Source organism: Phoxinus phoxinus (assembly GCF_949152265.1).
Source record: "Phoxinus phoxinus genome assembly, chromosome: 19".
NCBI classification, from domain to species: domain Eukaryota; kingdom Metazoa; phylum Chordata; class Actinopteri; order Cypriniformes; family Leuciscidae; genus Phoxinus; species Phoxinus phoxinus.
In genome coordinates, this window is record NC_136894.1 from 9,458,758 (window position 1) to 9,485,620 (window position 26,863).

Below are 26,863 nucleotides of genomic sequence, written 5' to 3' on the forward strand. Positions count from 1 at the left end.
CCTGTCAATCACATGACATCACAACACTAGCAAACAACAAATCCAATCAATTCCCGATGGACAAAATCAAGTCCCGCCCTATTCTTTTATTGTTAAACACAAAAGGGAAGATAAGAATCGCAACTTCCACTTCATGCCAACTTGAAGTCCTCATTTAATAAGTGCCCCAACCTGTTTAATTAAAGTAAAAGTTTAAAAGTAAAATCTGAGATGCGTGATTTATTTTGAGATTATGCGTTTGTTCTCTATGGACACGGTATTAATTTTATTTGTTGCAGGTCTTAAACTTCATTTTAAAAACTCTGCAGATACTCAACGCCTATAAACAACAACTCCAGCCTTCCTGTGTCTTACAGAGCTTGTTTGTGTGTGCTTCTGTTCTCAGGTGAAGATGGGCGTCTGGCATACGAGCAGTTGGACACAGTACCGAGGGAGATTGTGCGGCTGGGAACTCGCCGCGGTAATGCGGTTACCACTTCATTTTAGAAAAAATCCACTTATCATCCTCGTGACCCTGCACACACCTGGCGGGAAATACACACGACCTGCTCACAAGTAGAACAGTGAGGCTTCGATGCAGGCCCATATCTTGAGACCGTCATCACGAGGTCTCCTTTTCTACAGGATGTTTTCATTTATACTACTCGTGTCGCAGTGGTCACGAGTCATTGTTGCTGATTGAACAATAAGAGTATTTATTATTGGCAGTTAGTTATTTGCAGTTGTACTGTCAGAGGTCGTGTAAATAGCACAGCAAATTTTATTTTAATTTTGTCCTGGGATTTACTTCTCTGTACGTGTCGTTCCGTTTCAGGGATTACAAGGGACCGTTTTAATGCTCGAGTTTTTTTTTTTTTTTTTTTTGACCTGGACAAAGTGAAATTACTATAACCGCTGGGAAAGGAAGGATTTTAGGTTTTGTTCCAACCCAGCCGGGCGTATGAACTACTAAAAAGAACGGCGTGGACGATGGTCTGCTGATTTACAGATCGCTCGCTTGCCTTCACTGGTCAGGTGTGGATATTTCTATGGACGACGGGGGCCTGTAGTGGACGATTGCATTAACATGGTACTAATACCTGGGCACATGGGATCTTGCAACAAGAGCTGTTTGGAGCCCATCAGAGTATCTGAAAATGCACTTTAATTCAGTCAGAGAAGCGTGATGCATTACTGTGAATTTTGGTTTGTGCATAAATGAACACTGGAAGCTTTTTTGCTCTGTGATCCGAACTTGCTTCTGTGCCTATTGTTACCGTGCTACTACTGAGTCACGTGACTGTAATATCATTTAATTTATTTTTTAATTTCTCTTCACTATAAATGGTAAGATGCTGATTTGACCCTCTTAAAAAATAAATAAATACTGAGAACAGATTGTATTAATATTGTACTAAACATCTGTTCGCAATATGATTAGGTACAGTCAGGATTTGGTATTATTGAGGGACTATGAAATAATTATATATATATATATTTGGCATTTTACATATAAATATGTTTTATTGAGCAGTATCACCTTTTAACAATGTATTTGCTGAGTTCTACAGTATTTGTGCTGAAGGGAACCTTTTCTGAACGTCTTTTCAGTACGCTTATGCACATGACCTGAAAAAACGCTCTTCGCTAACCGAACGCTTGCCTCGCTTTGTGACGTTGACACACCCAATGTTGGTCTCTCAAATGTGAATTTACGCTTATGGGGACAATTAAAACGCAGTTTTGTAGATCACCGTACCTATTTTTACAAATGTTTTCTATGACATTGAGAATTGTATGAAAGCAGGGGCTTAAATCCATCAAAAGAGCACATTTCGAGGAATGTCCTGAGTACGGAAAAGGTTACTGTAAGTATTTGCCTCTAAAGCACAACTGAAATGTTTCGGGAAGATTGTTTCTTAACATGTTAAACATATGTGGCATTTACTGCACAAACTCCTAAAGCCATAATGATACCGTAGTCAATATATTCAAGGCTGTTTTGTGGTTTCTATTTATCAGAATTATGACGCATTCAAAAATGATTATTTTTTCTGTATTCAGTCACAGAAATTCATGTTTTCCTCTTGCTTTGTGAGGAATGACCACCGTTACAGTATTTGACCCTGGGCATTCACTCCTTGAGAATTTCTTTCTTTGCACAGAGATATCAAGTGAAACGGTTGGATTTATTGCCTTGTATTCATCTCAGACAGAAGCTCAGTGAACTACATTTTGTTCAAACCTCATTAAATTAGTGTCCTTGATAGGAAGCTGTTACGGTTTCGTGAGCGTGTGACTGTACATGTCGAGGGCTTGAGCGCATCAGCTTGCCGTTGCAATAGCTTTAGCTACTACTGTTTGAATGAGAGCTGATTTCACTTGACGTCACAATGCTAATGTTCCCTCATTGTTTAATTTTTTTTGAGTTTACTGTATTTCCTCTGCTGAAAGTGGCAATAAAATTTATTTTTGCATAATTATCACGACTTTTTTTTTTGTAAATCATATACTACCATTCAAAGGTTTTGAAAAAATTCAGTGAGGGATGTATTACATTGATCAAAAGGGAAAATACTTTTACATAAATTACTATTTTGAATAAATTCTGTTCTTTTGAACTTCCCATTCATTGAAGAATCTTGGGGGGGTGGAAATGTATTTCAGTTTCTACAATTATGAAGCAGCACAACTGTTTTTAAAAATTTTAAGGAAAGTTTGAGCAGCAAATCCGCATATTAGAATGATTTCTGAAAGATCATGTGACACTGAAGACAGGAGTAATAATTTCTGAAAATTAAACTTAAATTGTAAAATAAAATGTTAAATTAATTTCACAAAATCTTGTTTTTCAACAAAAAGGGAAAGCATTTGTTGTGATATTAACAGATCAAGAAACGATCGGAAAATACAGTACAACTACATTCACACCAAGATAATTAAAGAAAAGTGCATCTTATTTACAAACCGCTTAATTTCAATGAATGATTCTCATGCAAAGCATGCTGGGAATTAATTTATCATTCCAGTTTTTGTTTTGGTCTAAAAAAAATTGTGTAATGACTGTTTAAGAAGTGTGATGCTTTACACAATGTAACTTTTGCAAATACATCATGAATTCAGCTTCCAAACAGTGTTTGTCTTATCTTGTATTTGGACCTGGCAGGACAACAGCAGAGTATCTGGTGTAACAAACAGAAGTAGCTCCGGCTATAATGTTCTTCTGAAAGACACCCTGTTTTATGAAATCACCAGGGCACAAAAAGTTACATATGTCTTTAGTTATGTAAATTGACCAATCAGTAAAAATTATTGAAGGACAAATTTACAATGTGAAACGTGACCATTTGCACTTATTGCACAATGTTGAAGTAAGAAAGGCTTCTAACTTTTACCAAACTGAAGTCAACAACTTGGATTCTACACCCTATTAAAAAGCTAATTTGTCCAGACAACAATCTCTTCACAACAGCACTGGAGCTGCTACCTGCACAACATCACCCACCACCTCAAGAACTCCAAGACTCTGAGTCTGCAGTCCGGTCTGGAGAAACTGGCGAGTCTGGACTGGGACAGCTGGCCTTAAACTACCTTTAGGAGCTCCTCAAGGTTTAGGATTCAAGCAGAGCTTGTTGAACGATGCTCTGCACAAGACAGACAAGCTGTATAGTTGTCCTTACACCAGGAAGAGAAGAGCACGTGTACAAAATAGGAGTTTATTTCCACTGTATGCATTCAAGTTTACATATGTACACTGGCAGTGAATATGAACTACAGGTACTGAAAATAAAAGCTAATTTACAGCAAAGACAAAAGTATTAAACAAAAAGGTGCAAAATTGTCCTAAAAAGGCAAAAAGAAAAATTCACTTAAGACCAAACAACTGGTCCATCACAGTTCAATATTTTCAAGAGCATCATTTCAGCTTTCTTCATTTGTGAAATCATCCTTATGTGGCACACAGTGGTGTGATTGTTCTGCGTTTAGTTCAACACTGTTCAGGCTTTCATCAGAATCACTCTCATCTCCATGTTCTTCTTGATCCTCGTCATCTTCAGGCTCAAAGGCGATCTCACGCAGCTCCTCTAGATTGTCTGGACTTTTACCGGTTAATCTCTGTTTGAAATGTGAAAAAGCAAATGTTAACATGGGCATTATTTGAACCTTGAGGTTACTTTATTCTTTGGTCCCACCATAATGGTTGTTAAATCCTTGCATTCAAATCTTGGCAAGGCTGACACTATTAAACGGCATACAGAACAGAGCACTCACTTCGATCATGTCGGCCATGTGTTGTACGTGCTGTGCCAGCTCCTGTAACTCATCGTTCTCACTCTTCAGTTGAGCAATCTGTTCATCTTTGGCTTCAATGTCTTTGTGCAACTAGTTTTTAAACAAAATAAACAGGCATCACATTTAAATAAAATCGTAATCATACCAGGGGGACCTTTGACTAACTTCCAGGGAGGCCAAATAGGTCTTAAATTTAAGAGACTCTTTCCCCCAGTTATTGTACCAATTACAGCTACCTACGGTCACACTAAACAAGTGTCATGAACAACTGACTCAGCAGCCCTATAAAGAGAGATGGAGCAAGATGGCAAAACATTAGCAAATACTCTTTCAACGATTAACTCACCTTTTCATTTTCTTGGAGAACACTGAACAGTGCTTTCCGCCTCTCTTCTGCCACCTCCTTCCAGTAGGAGGACCCAGGAGTTTCTGGGGAGAGAGAGGAGAAACATCCAATACAATGGCTGCATCCGAGAAAATATTTTTAATTACAAGTCGTTTTATTATTAGATAATAGGGGTGTAACGGTACGTGTATTCGTACCGGACTGTTTCGGTACAGCACTTTCGGTACGGTGCACGTGTACTGAATGCAATCATTCACGTAAATTAGGCTAGTTTTGTGTGCGGAACATAGGTCAATTCCGAGTTTCCACACGAACATATTAAGTGTCGGAAGTCTCCGCGTTGCACTGATTAAATCTGATTAATCGTTTTTGTGATTCAAATACATGTAAAATAGTACCATTACATCTGTCTTCCTGTGTGCAGAAAATAGTTTATGTTGCTGTGACAACGAAACACGTGCACACGCGCCTGTGTTAAGAGCGCTTGTAGCTCCGTGCGCGCTGATGCACTCATCTGTGGACATTTCCGAATGCCTTTCTGTTAAAAGCGGGCTTTCCACACAAACAAACGTACATGTGTCAGTATGAGAAAAAAAAAAAAAAAGGATTTTAACTCGGGTCGGGCTCGGACATAAATAAAGAAAGATCACCACATACACGGCACGCTCGCTTTAGCCCAGCCTCTCGCTAGCTAGCGTCATGGCCAATATTGGTTTGAGAGTATTTTATTTAGTGGAGAACTTTGCAGCAGTATTTTATTTCTTATACTTTTTTTATTTTATATATTTTCTATTTATTAGCCTATATTTTATTAAAAAAGCGTGTTTAAAAAAAAAGTGTAAACAAATTGTTAAAAAAAAAGTTTATAGTAAACAACCAGCAGTTTAATGTTTTGCATTTCTTTCCCTTACTGTACCGAAAATGAACCGAACCGTGACTTTAAAACCGAGGTATGAACCGAACCGTGATTTTTGCGTACCGTTACACCCCTATTAGATAAGGTTTTATTTATTACTTATTACAAATACCGTTCTTACTGGTGCTTGAAGGCATGTCACAAGTAAAAGTATGGTACTTTCAATAAAGGGTCCAACATTGGCTACGTTTACATGCAACCAAATAATCGGATTGGCGGCTCAATCGGACTGAAAAGCCTTCATGTAAAACACCTTGATCCGATTGAGCTCGATCCAAATGAAATTTCGATTGGGTTGAAAGGGGTGGTTTATCCCTTTTCTAAGAACGGATTGAAAACCGAAACTGAAAGGACTGCGCATGTGCAATGACGTTGAAATTGTGACAAAACGCAAATCAACACGATCACAGGTTTAGCGTTCGTGTAAACTACATTCAGATTCATCAAACGGAATTAATTCAGTCCGAATTAAACAAAGCTGTGCATGTAAACGTAGCCAGTGTTGCCATGTGTCGCGAGCGATTGAGTGAACGAGAGGGTCTCGCTTATAACCCATCCAACTTATCTGCACTGGATGCATTTGAAATGATGCGTCACAACCGTTTGAAGCAGTCTACACTGGACATAAGAGAAAAACTTGTGCAACACGTTTTACTGGATGCATGATGATGCTTTAAACCGGTCGGGGCAGTTCAATGGTCTTTCAAGGTCTAAAGGCAGTGAATTTTGGCTTGCACTACTGAAAGTACAGCTGAATGTCTTATGGCTGTTGTAGCAAGGGCACTGCCATCTTGCAGTACTACAACCTGTGAAGTCAGGGTTGGTTGGCTCCGTTGGATTAATTAAGATCATTATAGTAGTTGACCAATAGAGGGTTTTTGTCCTTTGCTTGAACACGGTAAAACTCATCTTTACATCCAGGAGCAATGCAATAGTGGCCTCTCTTTTGTCTTCTGGTGCCCTGTGGCTTTCCAGTTTCCATCTTTAATGGTCGGTCTTTATCTTTCAGTATCTGCTCTTCATTGTCTCTACAGTTGTATCGGTTTTAAGTTAGGCAAGACAAACCCAACCCAGAAGTCACAGGTTGTACTGCAAGATGGCGGCGCTATAACAAGACATTTTTCTACTTAATTTTAACTTGCCGCTTCATTTTCACTTGTCAATGAGCAATAAACTGGGTTAAGAGAATGCATTAACAATCCGAAGTAATTTGTCTCTTCATGGCAGCATTAACAGGAATACCTTGGCAAGAATGTTAATCCAATCAACGCCTCTGAACCATGCGTGATAACTTACCTTTGATCATGAGCTCATAGGCCTCCTGCGTAACCCCCTCAGGCTGGTTCTCATTTTCTGGACTTGTGGATTTTACAGCCACCTCTGCTTTCACCCTCTTTGAACCTTTAACCTGCTCTGCGCTCCACATCTTCCTTTTAGGAACAGATTTGCCATTCTAAACAGGGTGAGATTGGCTTTAACAGTCAGGAAAGTCTTTAAACTTTACAAAGTCCAAAATGGCAACAACTGTTAAGTACCTCAATTATACGACCAAGGTTCTTATTTACAGCAGACGGCTGAAGGACTTGGAGCGTCCTCCTTCCTGATCCCACTCCAGATGTTGGCGCTACAAAGAATTTCTGAGAAAAGAATAAAATTAAGGAATTAATCTCAGGGTCCTCAGGTATCATCAGTAATAAAACAAGAATCTGAGGATAAAGGCTCATTTTGGTGAGACGGAAAACTGAGCAACTCTATCCATGCACAAAGTAACAGGCTCAATTCACCTGCCTCAACAGTCATTATTCTCCTCTTACACTTGTTAAGCTGTCAGTTCAAGACAGCAACAAGCAAGGTATCGGAGCAACTCCACGTATCGGTCGTTCTAACAAGCGTGGGAAAGGGGCAGGCCACACATCAGCTGCATGCCGTAAACACCTCCAATTCCCACGGGCAGCCATTGGACCGCCTGCATTATTATCTAACTGCAACATTCTTTAACCTGTAATTACCGTGGGAACTCACCACAGAAGTCTCCTTATGACCAACTGCAAGTTTGGAGTTGGTTAATGTTTTCACTTAAAGAATACAGTGGCAGACAGATGCACAAGTTACTGGATCTCAACACTGACAATGATTAATTCAGAGACACAGCAAGGTCTCTCACAGTTCAGTTTATCCTAACTTGAGTAGTTGAATAGTTGACATCATTCTTTCCATTTTACAAAACTGACCAGACCATTATTAAATAACCCAAACATAAGAATTAGAGGTCACAGTTACATAGCCACAATAAACAATCCACTAGCTTTAAAAAAAAAAACACAAACAATTAAATCAACCTACAATTCTTAAGGAACATTCAATTATTATTATTTTTATTAAAATAGAGGATTTACATTATTTTAAAAATCATATGCCCTCGAAATCTTTAATCAAAATAACATCCCCTCCCTCCTGTAGTGGCATATACATCACAACAGGGAAGAAAGTACGATAACATCCATTTCATGCCAATTTTAGGGGCTATTAATCAACATATGGGGATGTTGCTAGATTCATTTAAACATCAACTAACTCGATCACCTAACAGAACAGCCATCAATTTTACATCTAACAGTAACTGAATGAAATTCAGATCCACTGAGCTCAAGTGAGATGTTCTCAAATACCTTGATGTTTTCAGAGGGATTCTCAGCATGTTTGGGTCTTCTGATGGAGCTCATGTTTTCACCAAGAAAAGCTCAGGAACTCTGTGACAAATTTTAAAAGAAACATGGTGATATGTCGTTGACATGCCCATAATAAAAAATAAAGAGAAAAAAAAAAGTAAATAATGCAAACTAAGTGTACTACATGATAAATTGTAGGAATATAATAATAAGCAACTCTTAAATTCATTAATTGAGTACACTGTATAGATTACCAGGACACTGTAGATTAATTATTGCACGTTACATCGCAGTGTTTTATAAATGTTAGTAAACTGAAAGTGCATGTCAACCATTTTATATTGTTGACTAAAGTAACGTTATTACTAGTGAAACAGTAAACGTGACAAGACTAGATAATAACCAAGCATTTTATAACACTAAAACAAAAAAATTGTTGTAACATAAATCTGGCGTTTGTATTGTCTTAAGGTTATATAGATAAAATTAATTGGATCTAAAAATCACAAGCCTACATCAAAAGGGCAGGCCTCAGCCTTTGCCCAAACAAACTGAATGAAACCGATCCACACTCGTACATATAAAACATTTAAACGCATACTGACATTTCTTAAAATCAATGGAAAGCCTTAAATAACTTAAACCCAACATAAACAACTCAAACTACAGAAGAATACTCACGGAAGATGACCGATAAGCACGCACTGCTAACAACAACTCACGAATTCACAACAGCTTGAATGTGTGTGAAGAGCGCGCCACTGGCTTAAGTACTGCCTTTGTACCGTCACGTGACGCCGGAATTTCGCGCGGAAGGAGCATAGACGTAAATGGTAAACAGACGTCTTTTTTTCAGTCCATGTGATTCAAGGGATATTTAAGTTCACTATTGAATATTATATAATTACTATCCATTTCTCAAAATTGAAATGAGTAAATACATTGTACAAAAATAACAATTAAATAATGTGTATATGTTAAATATTTAATAAATGATGGTCGAAATGACAATAAAATAGTATCGATCTATTTTCTGTATCTACATTCAACTAACTTATCTATCATCCACGTTGACACTTAAAAAACATTTTAATCATTAAATGCATGTTACGCCCCCGCCAATTGTTTTCACTACAGTAGTTTGTAACAACAACAGGAAAAAAATTGCACTATTAATGGTAAGTTAAAACTGAGTTGTAACAGACAAATAATGGGAGTATTTGAGCCATATTGCGCAACAAAAAAACTGAAATACACAGTCGTGACACGTTTAAAGAAAACGTGTCTCAACACTCCTCGCTACATAAATCCAGCTGACAGAAGCACTCACCAGCGCGCGCTCCTCCTCTGTCACATGTGCACAGCTGTGTGACGCGCATCGGCCATTTTGAGTTGTTTGTTCAGCGAGGTTCGCTTGTTATTTTCCAGACAAACGCAGAACAAAGGGCCGAAACAGTCGAAAGAATCGCTCGAAAGACATTTCACCCTTTCCTTCCATCATTATGGGTCCACCGCGATGCAGATCTCGCCGTCTGTTACCTGAGAGAACGGAGGATTTCGGTCGGTTTGTCAGTTTATCTTGACATGGCATATACGGGTGTGTGACGACTGTGGAAAAGCTCGAAAACAAACGGAGACCATCAAGCTAAACCTCAGCCGAGGATCGATTCATCCGGGGCGGGTTTTTTGTATTGAGATCGATGTATTAAGACGTGTTAGGATTGTTTGCAGTACTTGCTCGGATCAAAACGGGCTTGAAAGACAACTCGAGAATAAAAAATGGAGAGAAACAATAGTTAGCTAGCTAGTTAGCCAGCCACTCATCGAAGCCAGTCTCTGCTAGCATCGCGATAACAAAAAACAGGCAAACACAAAATGTAACAGTCGGTTTATTGATGATAACTAGCTTTGAATGCTCTCGTAGATCTCATACTCGTTAGAAAAGAAATGTAGCTCCCTTCAACCAGGTTATCAGTCCGTGGCGTGTGTGTATTCAGCTTAGCTAGCATTAGTTTGCTAGCCAGCCACAAAATAAAAGCCTCACAATGAAACTCAACCGTGGCAGGAGAGCTCGTGGGCCCATTTTATGCCCTTAAACCCCAAGATGTCTAGCAAACTCTGTGTTCTTACTCCGTGCCAAGATCTCATGGCGTCTGCATTTCTCTGCCATGGTTGTCTTTCTCACCTGTCATTCAGATGTGCTTTTATGAGACCGTTTATACAAAGACATGGATACAAGCAAGAGTCAATACTGGAAGAGACTTTTCAAAGTCAAATCTCTTGGTCAGCGTTTTAGATAACTTTAAGCAAGGTTTATTTATCTAAAACCAGGGATCTGTCCCCTCACACGGACTCGCACACAAAACTGTCGATATGGGTTTTCAGTGTAGCAGGCATTTGTGTTTTCTGTCCTTTATTCAGTAATACAACACAGTTTCTCATATAAAAAAAATACTAATTGATCAGGTCGTGTTATATGAGTGATTTCTTTTAGTTTACACTTAGCCTTGGCTTGATTGTTTGTTTTAAAAAATGGTGTAACTCATTAAAACTTAGACACGTGTAAAATTACTTGGCCCAAGTGCACTACCCGGATTAAAAATGACTTGATTTGATTTCACTAACTTCGTTATTTAATTCAAATTAGTATGTACTGCAGGTAGTGCTTGGTTATAGCTTCTTTAGTTTTTAAAAGGGTTTGAAAACCATATATGCTACAGTCAAGAAAATAAAAAGCGAAAAAGTCTGCGTTAGGAAAATCTTACTGTCCGTAACAATGGGAGACCCAAATTCTCGCCGGAATCAAACTAGAAACCGACTCCGCGCCCAGCTACGGAAGAAACGAGAATCTCTGGCCGATCAGTTCGACTTCAAGATCTACATTGCCTTTGTATTTAAGGAAAAGGTACGTTGACTGATTCTGTATGAAACCAAGAAATGATTTAGGAATGGACTGCGAATGTTCTAATATGCCCTTCTACCACTTTTACAGAAAAAGAAGTCTGCACTCTTCGAAGTAGCTGAGGTGGTACCTGTGATGACAAACAACTATGAGGAGAATATCCTTAAAGGCGTGAAGGGAACGAGCTACTCCTTAGAGAGTTCTTTAGAACTTCTCCAGAAAGATGTTGTGCAGTTACACGCGCCTCGTTACCAGTCAATGCGTAGAGTAAGTATTGACTCACAACATTTTTGAAGATTGTTGCTGTCGGCTAGCCTGGCAAGCCAGAACCACATCAAGATGTTAGGTCTGGGAACTCACCATTGGGATGGCTCAATCCGAGGGGCGGGATAAACGGTTCTCTTTCAAATTCCCTCTGCAGGCAATAGGATAGCGCTACAACCAACCAGAGCAACGAAGGTGACGTTGAGCGGCAAAGATCTGGTCGGCAAATCTCCAAACACCTCTTCCTTTTTTAAGAATGATTTAAGTGCCGTTTTTTGTTCTTTTCTCAAATAAAAGCTTAACTCCAAGTCCTACAGAGTCGCGGCCAAAGCCGATTCAAAAGACAGCTGTTCGGCAGCAGCCATTCTTTGTTTTCAAGTAGTCGTCATTGTTTTGCCTGCCCGCCGACTCTATACACGATGTGATTGGCCTGACTAGAGTTTGGTTTCTCCAGAGTTGCTAGACTACCCTGGATGCAAAATGCAAAATAAATTTTGCTGCCGCTAGGGTGCGTCTAGATTTCTAGGCTAGCTGTCGGCAGCATTGCGATCGTAATGGTCCGTCTTGTCTAAAAATCCATGTCATGTCGTTCGAGGTTACTTTGTTTCGAATCTCACTGATGTTTCTAAATCTGTACAGGATGTGATAGGTTGTACCCAGGAGATGGACTTTATCCTTTGGCCCCGCAATGATATTGAGAAGATTGTCTGTCTCCTGTTCTCCAGATGGAAAGGGGCTGAAGATGAACCATTCAGGCCTGTTCAGGTATAACTCTGTCTTTCCTGGCGCGCGCTTGCTTATTAATCATATTTGGAGTTATTCAAACGCTTGTTCAAACCCTTGACAACAAGTATTCAACTTTAGCACATGCGCCATTTGCACGATGGACATGAGAGGTACATGAAACCTTGAGTCTTGTTGGGGAAATATTGAAAATCCATGTTCAAGTTTAATGCTGTAAATGTGAATCAGACTCCATTTAGTTGCATTTACTTTCTAACATTCACAGGCCAAGTTCGAGTTTCATCACGGAGACTATGAAAAGCAGTTTTTGCATGCTGTTGGTCGGAAGGACAAGGCTGGGATGGTTATGAACAACCCCAATCAGTCTGTCTTTCTCTTCATGGACAGACAGCACTTACAGGTTGGTTCATTAAAACATTAAGTATAAAGGTAATTTTTTAGTTTGATTGTACATGCCAATTTCCTCTTTTTACATTTAGATTATCGGTGCCATATACCTCGCATAGTGATTTTAAAGATTAAGATTATTAAAGACAAGTTAACACAAAAAGAACAAATTGGCAAACACAAATAAATACAACTGTGCAAAGTTGCGATTGATGGTATTTTAAGATTTTTAGGTACAGAAACTGTAATCAAATGTAAAATAACACTGCACTTTATAAATAAAATATGTATTACTTGTATAGTCAAAGGTTATTCAGTCAAGAACAGTGAGTGAATTTTCTGTCTTTTGTTATTTGATGAACATTATTATAGAGACGGCTGCAGTCACTTGAGCTGCATGGATCCAATATAATGTTATATGTTTTCTGTGTCTATGGTTTACATTCACAAGACATAACCAACGTGTTTACGAGGATATTTGTCCGTTTGAGTGCAAATATATATATATATGATTGTTATTGCCAATAACCAATAAATAACTGATTGGCTTGTCAGTATTGGCTAGAATTTTAATACAAGTTAATCCCTAATAATTATACACCTTATAACAACTTATTTACTATATATTTAAAAGTGTAGTTTATTGTCTTGTCAGTATTGGCCAGAATTTTAGTGAATCTTATCATACCCTAATATTTACTGCATAATAAAGTATTTAACAACCCATTTTTTTTCCTTCACAGACTCCAAAAGCCAAGCTTACAGTTTTCAAGTTGTGCAGCCTCTGTCTCTACCTGCCACAGGATCAGCTTACCTGTTGGGGGGTTGGAGACATCGAGGACCACCTCCGCCCATACATGCCTGACTAGGAGAAACGCACGGAAGACGCCCCTCAAGGCCTCGAAGCAAGTTGTCCTTATCTACACATCCCTCAGTTGAATAGAATTGAACTTGTGCTTGGAACTCTCCTTTTTGTTAACCACTCATTTTCATCTTGAGATTAATTTAGCTCTGTTTTTTTATCCCTCCCTCGACCAATCTTGGTTTGGCTCATCCCATCTCCCCTCTCTTTGATCAGTTTTTATTTGAACCTGCATGAACATTGATTTTGAGTGGTTCTCTTGGAGCTGCACCGTCAACAGCACCAGTCACCGAAGGAACTCTTTATGTTAAGGCAACAAAAAAAATAAAAAAACGAGAGCGAGAAAAAAGGAAACCAATGACAGATGTCTCTCACGTGATTTTTCTAGTGTTGGACTGGCTTTAACATCAGTGTCATGAGGGATAGTTAACATGTCTGTTATATTGAGTAGGGATTTCATGAGTAATGACAATCAGTGACAGAGGACAGAAGAGCCTGGGTAGTCTTCCTCAAAAGGCTTCTATTACAAGGTGAACAATACTTAACTCATTTGGTGTAGGCATTGCTTCTCATTCAGTTTCTGCCTTAGTTTTTGCTGGACATTTTAATTTGAGTGTCATTCCTTGCCTATAATATGACAAACCTTGTTTGTTTTTATAATTTCTGGAGTAATGGTGCCTGATGGGGGGCGGAGGTGCGGTGTGATGTATATCAAGGATGGTTGACATAAACTGTCAGTTGGAGGAATTCTGAAGCTGTTCTTTACTTGGGATGGTAATAGTCACCAATTGAGCAATTCCTGCACTATATACATACAAGCTACTGATACCAGATGTAATCATTGGTGGTGGGAATGTGATGGGAGACTAATGTTCAAGCTTATGTACCTAATGAGAAATTTCGTGGAGAAACTTGAAATGGATCATTACGGATTTGTTTTTCTTTAATAGACCACCCTGTTCTGAAAGTACTAAATATTGCAGTGCTTGGGACTTGGTATCTGTAAGCCATCCTTGTCTGTTCGTATGGCATAAAATCATTACTTTTTCTCCCCTTTTGAAATTCTAAGTTCACATTGAAGGGGAAGGTGGGTCTTTGTCTTTATTTTGATGTACCCATTGTTTGAATAATTCTGTTGAAATAAACACTGTTGAACATATCTTAACACAGTGCAAAATACTTTTATGCTGGACTTTTTATTATATACCATAAAGAACTACATAATTTACAGGGAACATAAATCAGCTACCGAGGTGTTTAGTGTGTCTTCCCTGAGCAATGAGTTTTCCGTTCGCCTTGTTGGTGAGATCCACTGTTGCAAATGCCAAAGTCCTTCCTTGTTTTAAAACCTGCGCAGTGATCAGGATGTCTTCTCCAATTTTAGCTGCATTCATGTATCTGTTAATAAGAAAGCAAACAAATGTAAGTGTTAAGAGTCTTCTACTTTTTCTCATTTTTCTATTTCACTTTTATTCCAAGTTAATATATTTAAAGCCTCATCTACATCATTATTAGCAAGGGGATAAAATACATGTTGAACTTTTGTGACAACATGCCCCAATAAATGTCACAGTTGGATATTGCCATTTGGTAACCTAATAAGAATTTTCAAACCAATAAAGGTTATAAATTAATTGTATTACATAGTTTGCCATTGTGGTTTCATTGTTTTCAATGTTACAAAATTATGATGTTGAAATTATAGTTTGGAAAACATAAAAAAAAAAAGTTTAGCTTGATATAAAAACCCAACATTCAAACCACTGCATTTATGTAACTAGACTGTCTATAACAACATGCTGTTATAATATTTATTCATATTTAGAATTGGTAACATTTTAGTTTAGGGTCCAATTCTCAATATTAACTAGTTGCTTATAGCATGCATAACGTCTGTTTATTAGTACTTATAAAGCATATTTAATGCCTTATTCTGCATGACCATAATCTACATCGCTTAAAAAGATAGTACACACAAAAATTAAAATTCTGTCATCATTTACTCCCCCTCAAGTTATTCTGAATTTGTTTCTTCTGCTGAACACAAAAGACAATATTTTGAAGAATATGGGTAACCAAACAGTTGATTTCCCCATTGACTTCCATAGTATGGAGAAGAAAAAATACTATGGAAGTCAATGGGGCCTGTCAACTGTTTGCCCTTCTTCAAAATATCTTCTTTTGTGTTCAGCAGAAGAAAGAAATTCATACAGGATTGAAACAACTTGAGAGTGAGTAAATTATGACAATTTTCATTTTTGGGTGAACTATCCCTTTAATTCCTAAACTTAACAACTACCTTACTAACTATTATTAATAAGCAGTAATTATAAGTTTACTGAGGCAAAAGTCGTAGCTAATAGTGAGAATTGGACCCTAATCTAAAGTGTGACCTTAGAATTATCTTTTTTATATTTCTATTTTTTTATTTTTAGCCCTTGCTGAAGGTACAGTGACACAAACATATACCCAAGAGCTCACGTTATGTTCATGTCCACGCTGACTCCAGGAGCTCCTCTCTCAGTGTACATGATGGCAGTAGTGGAGATCACATCCACCAGTGTGGCTGTCAGTCCTCCGTGAAGAGTGCCTCCTCTGTTAGTGTGTTCCTCCTCCACCTTCATCTCACACACCACTTTCCCAGGGGTTGCAGACAGTATTTCGACCTGATCACAATATGAACGGCTCATTATGTTTACTGCAGTGTGAACTGGTCTGGCTCGTTTGCATATCAATGTGTGGTTTGTCAAGGAGAATCGCTGAATTTAACAAAGACACCTACCTTACTTAAAACCCGATCAAATCCAGGGCAATCCACCATCGCTCTCATGATCTCTTTTAGTGATTTTAGCGACAACGAAACCATTGCTGCTAATGCCAATACCAAAACACAGTAACGACAAGTAAGGACAAGTTAACTCTGGCACAATGTTTGAAAGGTTGCCTTAATGTTATACAAAATAAGAGTGTTTATATTTTAAGAGGTTACAGCATTTTTGGAGTCCTACACTGCCGAGAAGAAATTACAATTTCCACTACACTATTCTAAATAGGAAAACAAAATGTGACGATTTAATCAACGAATATTTTTTAGAAGTAAAGACATTCCATTTGGCTGTGAGGACTTTTATTATGAAATAATGGATCGGGTCTTTTCAATGAATCTGCTGAATCGTTTTACAAAGTCGTTCTGAATGATTCGTTCAATATGACTGAACCAATTTGAACTTTTCTTTATTTTAGAATTTTTTAATGTTAATGCTAATTATATTTGGCTTTTTAATGTCTTATGCTCCAATTCATGCACCAAACTGTACTGGCATACACGTGCCTACACATTTGATCAGTATTATTTGTGCATGGAAGCGTTTTTTAAACAACTGTTCGAAAGAACCGATTCTTTCAGTACTACAGTTAAATTCTTCCGGAAACCCTCTGTTTGAACAATGCTAATTCTTCGGTTAAAAGATGCAACGTTTACTGTGAAAATTAAGGTTACAATACTTTGAGGTCGTATTATAGTAAAGTGTATATAAAGGCGGTCCAGTGACCAAAAGCATATGTAAATATCGATATTTTATCCGTATTCTCCGGGATCCACCCGGAATGTTTTTGTAGCTGTACACATTCATATCCCGCCGTTATATTCAACTACGAAAATGTCCAGCACTGTAATGTCAGGTAACCACAAGGATCAACAAATGTCTGCTTTAGAGGAAACGAGGACGAGTCTTTGCGATCAGTTTGCCTCTGTCTCTGGATCGGATAGTGCCGTGGCGCAGTGTTATCTAGCAGAAAACGAATGGGACATGGAGGTAACTTATAATGTCTCTATTACTGCACCTTATAACTTAAACGCACGTTATGGGTAGAGTTTCCCATTAAGCCATTAGATTGAGTATAGCATGTGTAGTTTCCCTCATTTAAAATTAACGCCGTTCTTGTTTATGTATTTGTGTGTTCCTGCCAGAGAGCGTTGAACTCTTTCTTTGAAGCTCATATGGATTCAGTCTTTGATGTTGAAGACGCAGAGGAAACTAAAGATGTGCCTGGGAATAAGAGAAAGGGGGTGAATTCTTCTGACACTGCTGATACTTCAGGAACAAAGAAGAAATTTAAGACGGATAAGGTGGATTGGTAATGTTCTCTACTCCTATACTATTAATTAATTAATTAATTAGAAAACTTAATTTTCTCTATACTTTTAATTAAAAATAATTCCAAACAGTCACCATAAATTCAAAACAATATTGCAGTATTTATTATCTGTTATATTATATCTGTGCACATTATTATTATTTATTTAATTTTGCCTATGTAATTTGTAATAAAAATAACCTCCCCTTCCTCTTGCACAACGTGTTTACTGGTGCGAGGGCGGGATCAACCTGTCACTCACATGACATCACAGCAGTAGCAAAGCAAACCATAACCATCAAATGATCCAATCAATTCCCGATGGACAAAATCAAGTCGCGCCCTACATTTTTTATTTTTTGGAAGAAAAGACTATCGCAAATTCATGCTGACTTTGTTACTTTCTCCCTTTTTTTGTGCAGCATTGACTTGACAGCAGAGGAACCCACTTGCTCCAGCAGTGTGAATTTGAAGAAAAGTCCGGCTGAAAGTGTCGTAACCGAATCTGATGCTGAGGACAGCAAGCTCTCCATCATCAGCTGGAATGTGGATGGTTTGGACACATTAAGTCTTGCCGAGCGTGCCAGGGGCTTGTGCTCATATCTAGCTCTGTGAGTTGTTTAGAGACCCCTGATGTCCTCTATTTCATGTTGTGTTATGTGACAATAAGGTTTTCGAGTTTTGTTTTACACTTAATTTCCTTTTACCTGTTGTTCATTTGTAGATATACACCAGATGTGGTTTTTCTTCAAGAACTCATTCCAACTTACATTCAGTATCTTAAGAAACGTGCTGTCAGCTACCTGTTTGTTGAAGGTAAGAGAATAATCTCAGTGAAGTTATTTATGGGTTATTTGCTGATTCATGAAGTTCTCCTGTCATTAAAGGGAGCGATGATGGTTACTTCACGGCAATAATGTTGAAGAAATCAAGAGTAAAACTTTTGGAAAGTCAGATCATCAGTTATCCTACAACACAAATGTTGAGAAATCTGTTGGTTGCTCAGGTGAGTTTGTGGTTTATAAATGCTATCCAAAGATTGTTTGGGGGAGATAATTAATGTGTGTGTGTACATATTTACTTTTCTAGGTTGGTGTGTCTCATAATTAATTAGCTTTTCATCATTTATACACGCACCCATTTCTTTTTTGACTCTGTGGTTTCTTAAGGTGATTTTCTCCAGTAAAAAGCTGTACTTGATGACATCACATTTAGAAAGCTGTAAGAACCAATCAGAGGAGAGAATGAAACAACTGCGGGTCATACTTCAAAAGATAAAGGAAGTACCAGAAGATGCCATTGTTATTTTTGCCGGAGACACTAATCTCAGAGACACTGAGGTAAATTTAAAGTCTTTAAAATTCACCACACGAACTAGATCAGTGATTCCCAACCAGTGGTGCACAGAGTTTGTTTAGCCTGAAGAAAATATACATTTAACTATGAGTTTGTTAATAAATTATGATTTAATTTTGGAATACTTGGAATGATTTAGACATTTTTTGATTAAACCTATAAAATATAATTGTTGACAAAAAAAAAATCTTTTAAATGATGTATTGTATTAAAGAAACACGCCGACTTTTTGGGACTTTAGCTTATTCACCGCATCCCCCAGAGTTAGATAAGTCCATCCATACCCTTCTCATCTCCGTGCGTGCCGTAACTCTGTCTGACGCACCCACCGCTAGCCTAGCTTAGCACAAAGACTGGAGGTAAACGGCTCCAGCTAGCATACTGCTCCCAATAAGTGACAAAATAACGGCAACATTTTCCTATTTGCATGTTGTGATTTGTATAGTCACAGCGTGTACAAATAACAGGTCACATGAGACGCAGCCATCTTCTAACTGTATACATACTGGGAACTATATTCTCAGAAGGCGAAGCACTGCTACTTGGGTGGAGTGATTAGCGCAACACTCTGAGCGAACTCTTTGCTCCTCACCACGAGGCTTCTCAGGTGCTGCGAGCAAATCACTCCGCAGAAGTAGCAGTGCTTCGCCTTCTGAAAATATAGTCTTTGTGCTAAGCTAGGCTAGCGGTGGGTGTGTCAGACAGAGTTACGGCACGCACAGAGATGAAAAGGGTATGGATGGACTTATCTAACTCTGGGGGATACGGTGAATAAGCTAAAGTCCCAAAAAGTCGGCGTGTTCCTTTTAATAATACAAGTCAAAATGAACCCATTTTTTGCTTTGGTGTTGATGAAAGCCACTTGAGTTTTACTGATAGGCCTGTGAATAGGTAGCCTTGGAAAACTGACGAACTTCCGGCAAACTTGAGATTTGCTCTGCAAGTCCGTCTGGCCAAGCCATTTCATTCAAGCCCATTTCCAATTTTTCCAAATCGAGGCACCAATCACAAACGTTGAGGCGGGCTTTACACGATAACGATAGCGCTGATTGGTTTTAGGTCTATCCAATTGCGCCCAAAGGCATTTGAGCGACGTCAGTTGGTGACGCCCCTTTGGAAATGGGCTGTGAATGAACCTTCCCCAGACCCACTCTCAGTTACAACTGAGAAGGGTCTGGTGTCAACCAGGCTAGTGAATTGGAGAAAGGGTTGGGAAAACTGGACTAACAATCACAGTAAAGACCCTTGCACACTGAGTCCAAAATACGCGTCCGAAATTTTTGCACGTTAAAAAATGAATAAGACCTCACATTTACACACTGCCTACGAAACTTAAAAAAATTCGGATCAGGTTTGATTTTCTGCGTTTTTCACATCCGTAGCAAGCGTTTTGAGAGGTGTTTTGACACTTCAGAGCCACCGAATGACAAATATGAAAATTTCGTGTGCAAGGACCTTAACTTCAAATATGATGGAGGAATGAAAGCGCAGTGTAAGTCGCTAGTGCAATGCAGAATTTCTGAAGAATGTTTCTGTCCGTGTAGGTTGTAAAGGTGGGAGGTTTGCCTCCAGGTGTGTGCGACGTATGGGAACAGCTGGGCAAACTGGAACACTGCCGATACACCTGGGACACCAAAGCAAACAGCAATAAGACTGTGCCTTACATCAGCAGATGTCGCTTCGACCGTATCTTCCTTAGGTCTGCTAAAACCGGCCCAGGAGTCGCTCCTGACCACATGGCCTTGGTTGGAATGGAGAAACTAGACTGTGGACGGTATACCAGTGATCACTGGGGAATTTACTGCACTTTCAACACATGATTATTAAATACCAAAAAGACCAGATGTCTTCCATATAGAAGATAGTTGGTTTTAAAGAGATTTTTTGATGAAGAGTGCCTTCAAATTCAGACTACGGTACACATCAGTGTAAGAAACAAAGGCATATAGATAATAATAGGATGCATAGCTGGATATAAAATACTGGAAAAGGAAACATTGAGAGAGGGGTTTGAGTAAAATGGTTTACGTTTTTAAACCACATTACTCGTTAATTCACAGTTTTATTTTGTATTTGTTGTACAAAATCTTTTATCACAAACCATGATTTCAGCCAATCACTGCTCTCCCATATCTTGGTGGTATAAATGTTTTCTGTGAGTTTTTTAAAATGTGAAAGTGTTGACTGAATTTAAATGATTTTATTTAAATAAACAAGACCTTGATTTATTGTGGTACATGTGTATCCTGTATTTTACCACAAGTGGTCAGTATTTCCCAAATATTATGGCCCTTTGCGTAAATAATCTTTAGATAGTCATTAGAACATAGGCACAGTGTATAAACTACAGTATATGTGTGTGTGTATATATATATATATATATATATATATATATATATATATATATATATATGCTGTCAAATCGATTAATCGTTATTAATTGCATCTAACATAAGTCTGTTTACATAATATATGTGTGTGTATATATATATATATATATTGTCTGTGTTTGTATACACAGACATATACAAATATATATATATATACACTATGTAAACAAACTTTTATATAATATGCAATAATCACGATCAATCGATATGACAGCACTATATATATCTATATATATACATACATGCATAAACCATCAACATTGAGAACAATGAAACTTACATTTACAGTAATCTGAAAATACTAATACCGGTAATACTTTTGTAAAATACTAAACCAAACTCAACTGGTAAATTTAAAGTAGGAAATATATTATTATTTATTGTATTAATTATTCGTATTATTAAATGTCACAAATTTGTCCCCAAATAAAGATTTCTCAAAAGTTATTATACTTGTTTACCACAGTGTGAGTGAAGAGCTTTAGATGAAATATGGCATGTGTTGTGCAGTGGAAAATAGACAAATAGAACTTGCAAACAATCCTGTTGTTCAGCATTATTACCAATCAAATTGTCATTTTGTGCAAAATGTGTGAAAATACTATTGCATATTTTGAATACATGAAATTAGATTTCTGACATCTCCATCACAGAAAGCCATTAAACAAATACATGTTCTGATTCTTAAACTATCAGGGTTGGAGCTCACTGGATAAATGCTTCTTTTTTTAAAAATTCCTGTTGCAGTTTGAGAAGTGTGAGGTCTCTTCTTAACTGCCCTGAATTAGTGAAACCATACAAGTGTCAAGGCACCAGCTGTCTCAAGCAGGGTGGACACGTGACTCCAGACAACCTTGAAAAGCATCCCACTGCCAAGGCTAATAAACCTTTTGCTTGGTCAGATGAGTAAATATTAAATCCAAAACAGGTCAGACTGCCACGGATCTGCCCTCTGGGTCTGTATGACTGGCTTACAGAAGTTTGCTTGAAGCACAAACACACTCTCCTTGGCCCTCTCACCGGGATCACGTCCACTGCCACTTAAAGGACCAGTGCCGTAATTGGTTTTGTTTGAACATCCTTCTTAGCTTATGCTTACTTATAGCCGACAGAAGAACATGACATGAGGGGATGGTTAAAGTGATTGCTCTGTCCACCTAATCTCCTCCAATGAGACATATTAGTAAATCTCAATGCTATTCCCCTCAATAGGCATCACCGTAGCACATTGAATTGTTTTGACACATGGCCAGGAGCACATGCTATTTCAGTGAAGGGGGAATAGTGCCTTTCAGATCAGTCCTACTCCAACCGTTAAAGACAGAAATGTCAGTATACCACACCACACATATGTAAATATTGATCGCACAATACACAATGTGTTTGTTTGGTCAGCACTTTTTCCAGGAGGGTTTTCCGTTATCAAGGACAGAGTGAAGGTTGCAGTCATGGAGCAACTCCAGCAGGGATCTTCCAACACAATCTCAAGGCAATTCATAACTACATTTTGGCAAATTGATGATGAATTCGTACAATCTTATTCGTACGTTTTCATGTGATCTGCTTATGCCCCATTGATGGTTATGTTCAGAGATGGATAACTGATCAGAATGTATATATATGCAAGATATATGAGAAGTACAAGATATGCAAGAAAATGCTTTTGAATAGCTTTCCACTGTGGTGACCTCTATGCGTGTAAGGGTTAAGAAGACATTTGTACCTAAAAAACAAAACATTTAAAATGATGATTTGTGAGAAAATAATTCATTGTATGCGTATTCACGCATAGTGGTCACCACAGTGGACAGCTATTCAAAAAGCATTATCTTGCATACGCATAGGTTTTGATGGCATAGTTGTGCACATCACAATCATTTAGATTGGGAGGAAATTCTGATTAATCATCTGTCCACTAAATTGGATATCATGCATCACTAGCTATTTTAGCTACAATTCATATTACTGTTTTTTTTTTTTAAATACTTCATCTGCAGTAATGTTTTTGACCGTAAATAAATGTAGTTGTATTATTAGTATGTAATTTGCATTAACATCAAACTGTTACATTAGTATGTAATACTAGTTACATACAAAAAGTAATCTGATTACGGAATGGAATAAGTGGATTCCATGGAATTGCGTATGGAAGTGTTTAAAAAATTATATATGATGGTTCAAAATGCTGTAAAATGTCTCAAATTATTTCTTTAAATAAACTTCAATATACCGGTACTTAGAGTTCAAATGGTGTTATTTATGACTAAGACAGCTTTACAATTGATTTTGTTCAACATGATAATGTTAAAATGTTAGTTCACCAAAAAAAAAAAGAACATTCTGAGATTACTCACCCTCATGTTCCAAACCCATAAGTCTTTCATGCATCTTTTTAATAATATCTGAGAGATTTCTGTCCCTCTATTGACAGACTATGCAACTACCACTTTCAAGCCCCAGAATGATATATATATTTTTTTTTAAAGTAAGAAAAATATGAACCTCCAAAACGGATTCTCAAGAGCACCAAGACGCACGCGTGTCGTGTTGATGTGAGAGCAGACGTTGTTGTAGTTGGTATTTTGATGGTAATGAAATTACGGGCATGTAAAGTTGTTGTTACATTGTCAATAAGTCAGTCATGTAATTACCAAAAATACCAATAAATTACATAACTTAGGCTATATCGTGTCCTATTAGCTGGGTTGGTAATGTTTAGGGGTGGACCTTCATGCTTGCTTCTTTGTAAAAATCATTTTTTTTTTTTGTATTAATCACATTGTACAATTAAAACAAAATCGCCACTTCGTGAAATAATTTGTTATGTTTAAGGTTTATGGTTACTATTTTACTAAAAAAATAACGTTGTTCTCGAATTCATATTGTACAAAGTCATAATCGGCACTTCGTAAAATAGTTACGCTTTCCTGTGAGCTCGGTTAGAGGTCGACCTTTATGCTTATTGTTTTCCTAAAATCCTAAATGAATCCTAAAAATCCCATGATCGTAATAATCGTGCATTTTCGAACTATTAAAATCGAACAAGTTCACTCGAAATCACCACCTCGTAAAATAGTTACTTTTCTCATGAGACTGGGTTGGATCTTCCCCTTCATTTCACAATTCAGATTACATGCTTTAGGTTAGATTATGGTGTACTTTGTACCATGTCACTGCAACTCAAAGATAACAGATAATGAAAGAGGAGGGAACCACGTGAAGGACAAAACTCTTACGTAATTATACAAAACTGCACTGTCAATCTGTAACTAAACTGAATTATCAGCACACAAACAGTCTTCTGTTAGGAACTCAGTCTCAGACGCATCTCCTACTACACTGATACACTGAGTTAAATGAAGAAACAATAGGGTTTTTATGCAGACTGCACAGCATGGCACCACAAACACGCTTGTGTGATTTTTCAACTGTTTTATTTCATAAATAACACTGAACAAGCATGGTACAGCGATAAATATCCATTTACATTGCAAAATTCTCTGTATTACAAAATACAGTGTATGTAAAATGCACTTGTCAAAGGGGTCAAGAGGTTTCAATATAGTACCTGATGTGCCCTAATCTGAAATTACATTTGTACCCTTTTTTATTTATTTTTTTAAATGTGCTGCAATCTCAGATTAAAGTCAGCCAAGAACCACGCAAGACCCCTTCACTGTTATACGCAATGTTGCATATCCCATTCTGTCATTTGAACTGGAAAAATAAGACAAAGCACTGATACTTATCCTCAAATTGTAATTTATTTTTGTTGCCTGTTGGATTTAATGCAACACTTCAAATCTTTACATTTTTGCATTTTACAGTCGGATTCTGAACACACCGCAGGCAAGTGTCCCGTTTCAATGTCTTAGGCAGCAAGAGGTACAAGGCAGGTTGACATCGTAACACAAGACCAGGATTGTTGGATCTCTACAATGTAACTCAGATGGTGAGTCAGCATGTTCAGTTTTTATTTATTGCTAATTTCAGAAAACAGAGGGGCTTATTCAATTTCCTCAAAACAAATAATAATAATAATAAAAAAAAAACATTCATCCCATTTTTAAGTTCAGGAATGTGTCCATTTGTGCACCATTACACCAGCACTTTTCAAAATAAATGTAACAACTTGTTAGAAAATCTATTAATTTGCACACTCTCTATGTAAGAAAAAACCAAGATGGTGTTGATCACGTTGTAATAAAATTGCAATATTAATTCGAGCCCTTGTCAGCATTTCACTCAGACCCTACAGTCTAAGTAGCAGCAAAACTATGACTGGAGACATAAATACAGAGTAACAAGATGAGATCAGCCTTCGGAATGAGCAGCGCGCCAGTGTTCCACTGATTGTCAGATTATGGTGACGCTCTAGTGTTGATGCTGTAAACCAAACGGTGAGTCTCAAATGACACTGAGAATGAAGTCACTACCAACTGAGTGTAGATTTCAGTTACTAAGAAATCCATAATTGAGAGCATGTTTATTTCAACACAAATAAAAGCTCACAATGACAAAATCAAGTTAAACAAAGCTTTTTCCATGTATAATAATTTCATGTTAAACAGCTCAACAGTATTGCAGACCATCGAGAATGAGTGAATGTAGTGAAAAGACACCAGGATTCCGTGAAATTCCCTGCATTGAGGGATTTCATGTTCCCAGTGTGGAAGCTGCGGGTTCATTTCGACTCTGGGCTCGTTAACAGAAGCCTGTGCTAAATGATATAGCCGGGACCCAAATACGTCAGTCAGTGCTCGAGAGTCTTTTGTTTCGAATTAGGTGAACCTCTAAGGAGGGAACGAGGGACAATACCATGACCGGAGTCACGTAATAATATTTTAGTTGTAGTTTGCACTTTTGTCAGATATTTGTAGCCGTTCGCCTTGCACTCACGAGTAACTGTGCCACAGAGGGTTTGAGCTGAATTTTCACTGGTGAGCATTTTTGAGAAACAGCAAAAAGATGCATTGTAGGCAACTGTGAGCCATTTTGGCAACCCATCAGACCAATGTGACCCATGTTCTTCAGCTTCAACTTCAGCATTCATTACATAAGATAAGAATAACTATCATATGAAAAATGCTTCCCTTTATATATTAGTGGTGTCAAATCGATTAATCGTAATTAAATCACATCTAACATAAGTTTTTGTTTATGTAATAGGTGTATATGTATATATATATATATATATATATATATATATATACATATATATATATATATATATATATATATATATATACACATTTATATATTTATGTATTATATATTTGTATGTGTGTATATATATATATACATACATACACACACACACACGTATACACACATATTACGTAAACAAAAACTTTTGTCAGATGCGATTAATCGATTTATCATCAGTTATTATATAAATGTTTTTATAAAAACACACACACACACAGTACACACATATACATATATATATATGCGCAGTGCATGTATGCATGTGTATATACAGTATATATACACACACACACACAGGTGGTATAATTAACACACAGACATATATATATTATGTAAGACATTATGTAAACAAAAACTTATGTCAGATGCGATTAATCGCAAATATTATATAAATGTGTGTGTATGTATAT

The 26,863-nt window shown here is 37.5% G+C and overlaps 5 protein-coding genes across 8 annotated transcripts in view; 3 read left to right on the forward strand and 2 right to left on the reverse strand.

Annotated features, from left to right (window-relative positions):
- ripor2 (RHO family interacting cell polarization regulator 2) overlaps window positions 1–2,461 on the forward strand; it is a 48,203-nt gene extending 45,742 nt beyond the window's left edge. For all 4 annotated transcript variants that reach the window (XM_079590348.1, XM_079590350.1, XM_079590349.1 and 1 more), the window contains one exon: window positions 386–2,461. In XM_079590348.1, coding sequence (XP_079446474.1) covers window positions 386–486 — 101 coding nt within the window. In that variant the 3' untranslated portion in view covers window positions 487–2,461. The remainder of the gene's footprint in view (window positions 1–385) is intronic.
- A 1,220-nt stretch (window positions 2,462–3,681) lies between these two features.
- On the reverse strand, window positions 3,682–9,531 carry gmnn (geminin DNA replication inhibitor). The gene is made up of 7 exons (XM_079590401.1): window positions 8,885–9,531; window positions 8,204–8,284; window positions 7,070–7,171; window positions 6,831–6,987; window positions 4,619–4,701; window positions 4,252–4,362; window positions 3,682–4,095 (listed from the first exon to the last, which is right to left on the reverse strand). The coding sequence occupies exons 2-7, from the start codon at window positions 8,255–8,257 to the stop codon at window positions 3,901–3,903; spliced, it is 702 nt and encodes a 233-aa protein (XP_079446527.1). The 5' UTR covers window positions 8,258–8,284; window positions 8,885–9,531; the 3' UTR covers window positions 3,682–3,900.
- On the forward strand, window positions 9,502–14,040 carry cUnh6orf62 (chromosome Un C6orf62 homolog). The gene is made up of 5 exons (XM_079590402.1): window positions 9,502–11,108; window positions 11,196–11,372; window positions 12,009–12,134; window positions 12,379–12,513; window positions 13,244–14,040. Exons 1-5 carry the CDS (start codon window positions 10,980–10,982, stop codon window positions 13,367–13,369), a joined length of 693 nt encoding a protein of 230 aa, XP_079446528.1. The 5' UTR covers window positions 9,502–10,979; the 3' UTR covers window positions 13,370–14,040.
- acot13 (acyl-CoA thioesterase 13) lies at window positions 14,014–16,283 on the reverse strand. The gene is made up of 3 exons (XM_079590410.1): window positions 16,145–16,283; window positions 15,844–16,028; window positions 14,014–14,760 (listed from the first exon to the last, which is right to left on the reverse strand). The coding sequence occupies exons 1-3, from the start codon at window positions 16,226–16,228 to the stop codon at window positions 14,604–14,606; spliced, it is 426 nt and encodes a 141-aa protein (XP_079446536.1). The 5' UTR covers window positions 16,229–16,283; the 3' UTR covers window positions 14,014–14,603.
- A 160-nt stretch (window positions 16,284–16,443) lies between these two features.
- On the forward strand, window positions 16,444–21,164 carry tdp2b (tyrosyl-DNA phosphodiesterase 2b). Its single transcript, XM_079590394.1, has 7 exons — window positions 16,444–17,177; window positions 17,333–17,499; window positions 17,922–18,110; window positions 18,224–18,315; window positions 18,387–18,505; window positions 18,669–18,839; window positions 20,400–21,164. The coding sequence occupies exons 1-7, from the start codon at window positions 17,022–17,024 to the stop codon at window positions 20,673–20,675; spliced, it is 1,170 nt and encodes a 389-aa protein (XP_079446520.1). The 5' UTR covers window positions 16,444–17,021; the 3' UTR covers window positions 20,676–21,164.
- Window positions 21,165–26,863: the final 5,699 nt, after the last annotated feature.

What these genes read in the sequence shown, in the direction of transcription:
- acot13 (XM_079590410.1), bottom strand. Translation starts at nt 16,228, where the DNA reads ATGGTTTCGTTGTCGCTAAAATCACTAAAAGAGATCATGAGAGCGATG. An exon ending in TTGATCGGGTTTTAAGTAAG is followed by an intron (nt 16,029 to 16,144) that starts GTAGGTGTCTTT and finishes TATTGTGATCAG; the next exon opens with GTCGAAATACTGTCTGCAAC. An exon ending in AGCGTGGACATGAACATAAC is followed by an intron (nt 14,761 to 15,843) that starts GTGAGCTCTTGG and finishes TCTTATTAACAG; the next exon opens with ATACATGAATGCAGCTAAAA.
- tdp2b (XM_079590394.1), top strand. Translation starts at nt 17,022, where the DNA reads ATGTCCAGCACTGTAATGTCAGGTAACCACAAGGATCAACAAATGTCT. An exon ending in AAAACGAATGGGACATGGAG is followed by an intron (nt 17,178 to 17,332) that starts GTAACTTATAAT and finishes TGTTCCTGCCAG; the next exon opens with AGAGCGTTGAACTCTTTCTT. An exon ending in CTAATCTCAGAGACACTGAG is followed by an intron (nt 18,840 to 20,399) that starts GTAAATTTAAAG and finishes CTGTCCGTGTAG; the next exon opens with GTTGTAAAGGTGGGAGGTTT.
- cUnh6orf62 (XM_079590402.1), top strand. Translation starts at nt 10,980, where the DNA reads ATGGGAGACCCAAATTCTCGCCGGAATCAAACTAGAAACCGACTCCGC. An exon ending in GTTACCAGTCAATGCGTAGA is followed by an intron (nt 11,373 to 12,008) that starts GTAAGTATTGAC and finishes AAATCTGTACAG; the next exon opens with GATGTGATAGGTTGTACCCA. An exon ending in AACCATTCAGGCCTGTTCAG is followed by an intron (nt 12,135 to 12,378) that starts GTATAACTCTGT and finishes TAACATTCACAG; the next exon opens with GCCAAGTTCGAGTTTCATCA.
- gmnn (XM_079590401.1), bottom strand. Translation starts at nt 8,257, where the DNA reads ATGAGCTCCATCAGAAGACCCAAACATGCTGAGAATCCCTCTGAAAAC. An exon ending in ACCTTGGTCGTATAATTGAG is followed by an intron (nt 6,988 to 7,069) that starts GTACTTAACAGT and finishes CACCCTGTTTAG; the next exon opens with AATGGCAAATCTGTTCCTAA. An exon ending in ACATGGCCGACATGATCGAA is followed by an intron (nt 4,096 to 4,251) that starts GTGAGTGCTCTG and finishes CATTTCAAACAG; the next exon opens with AGATTAACCGGTAAAAGTCC.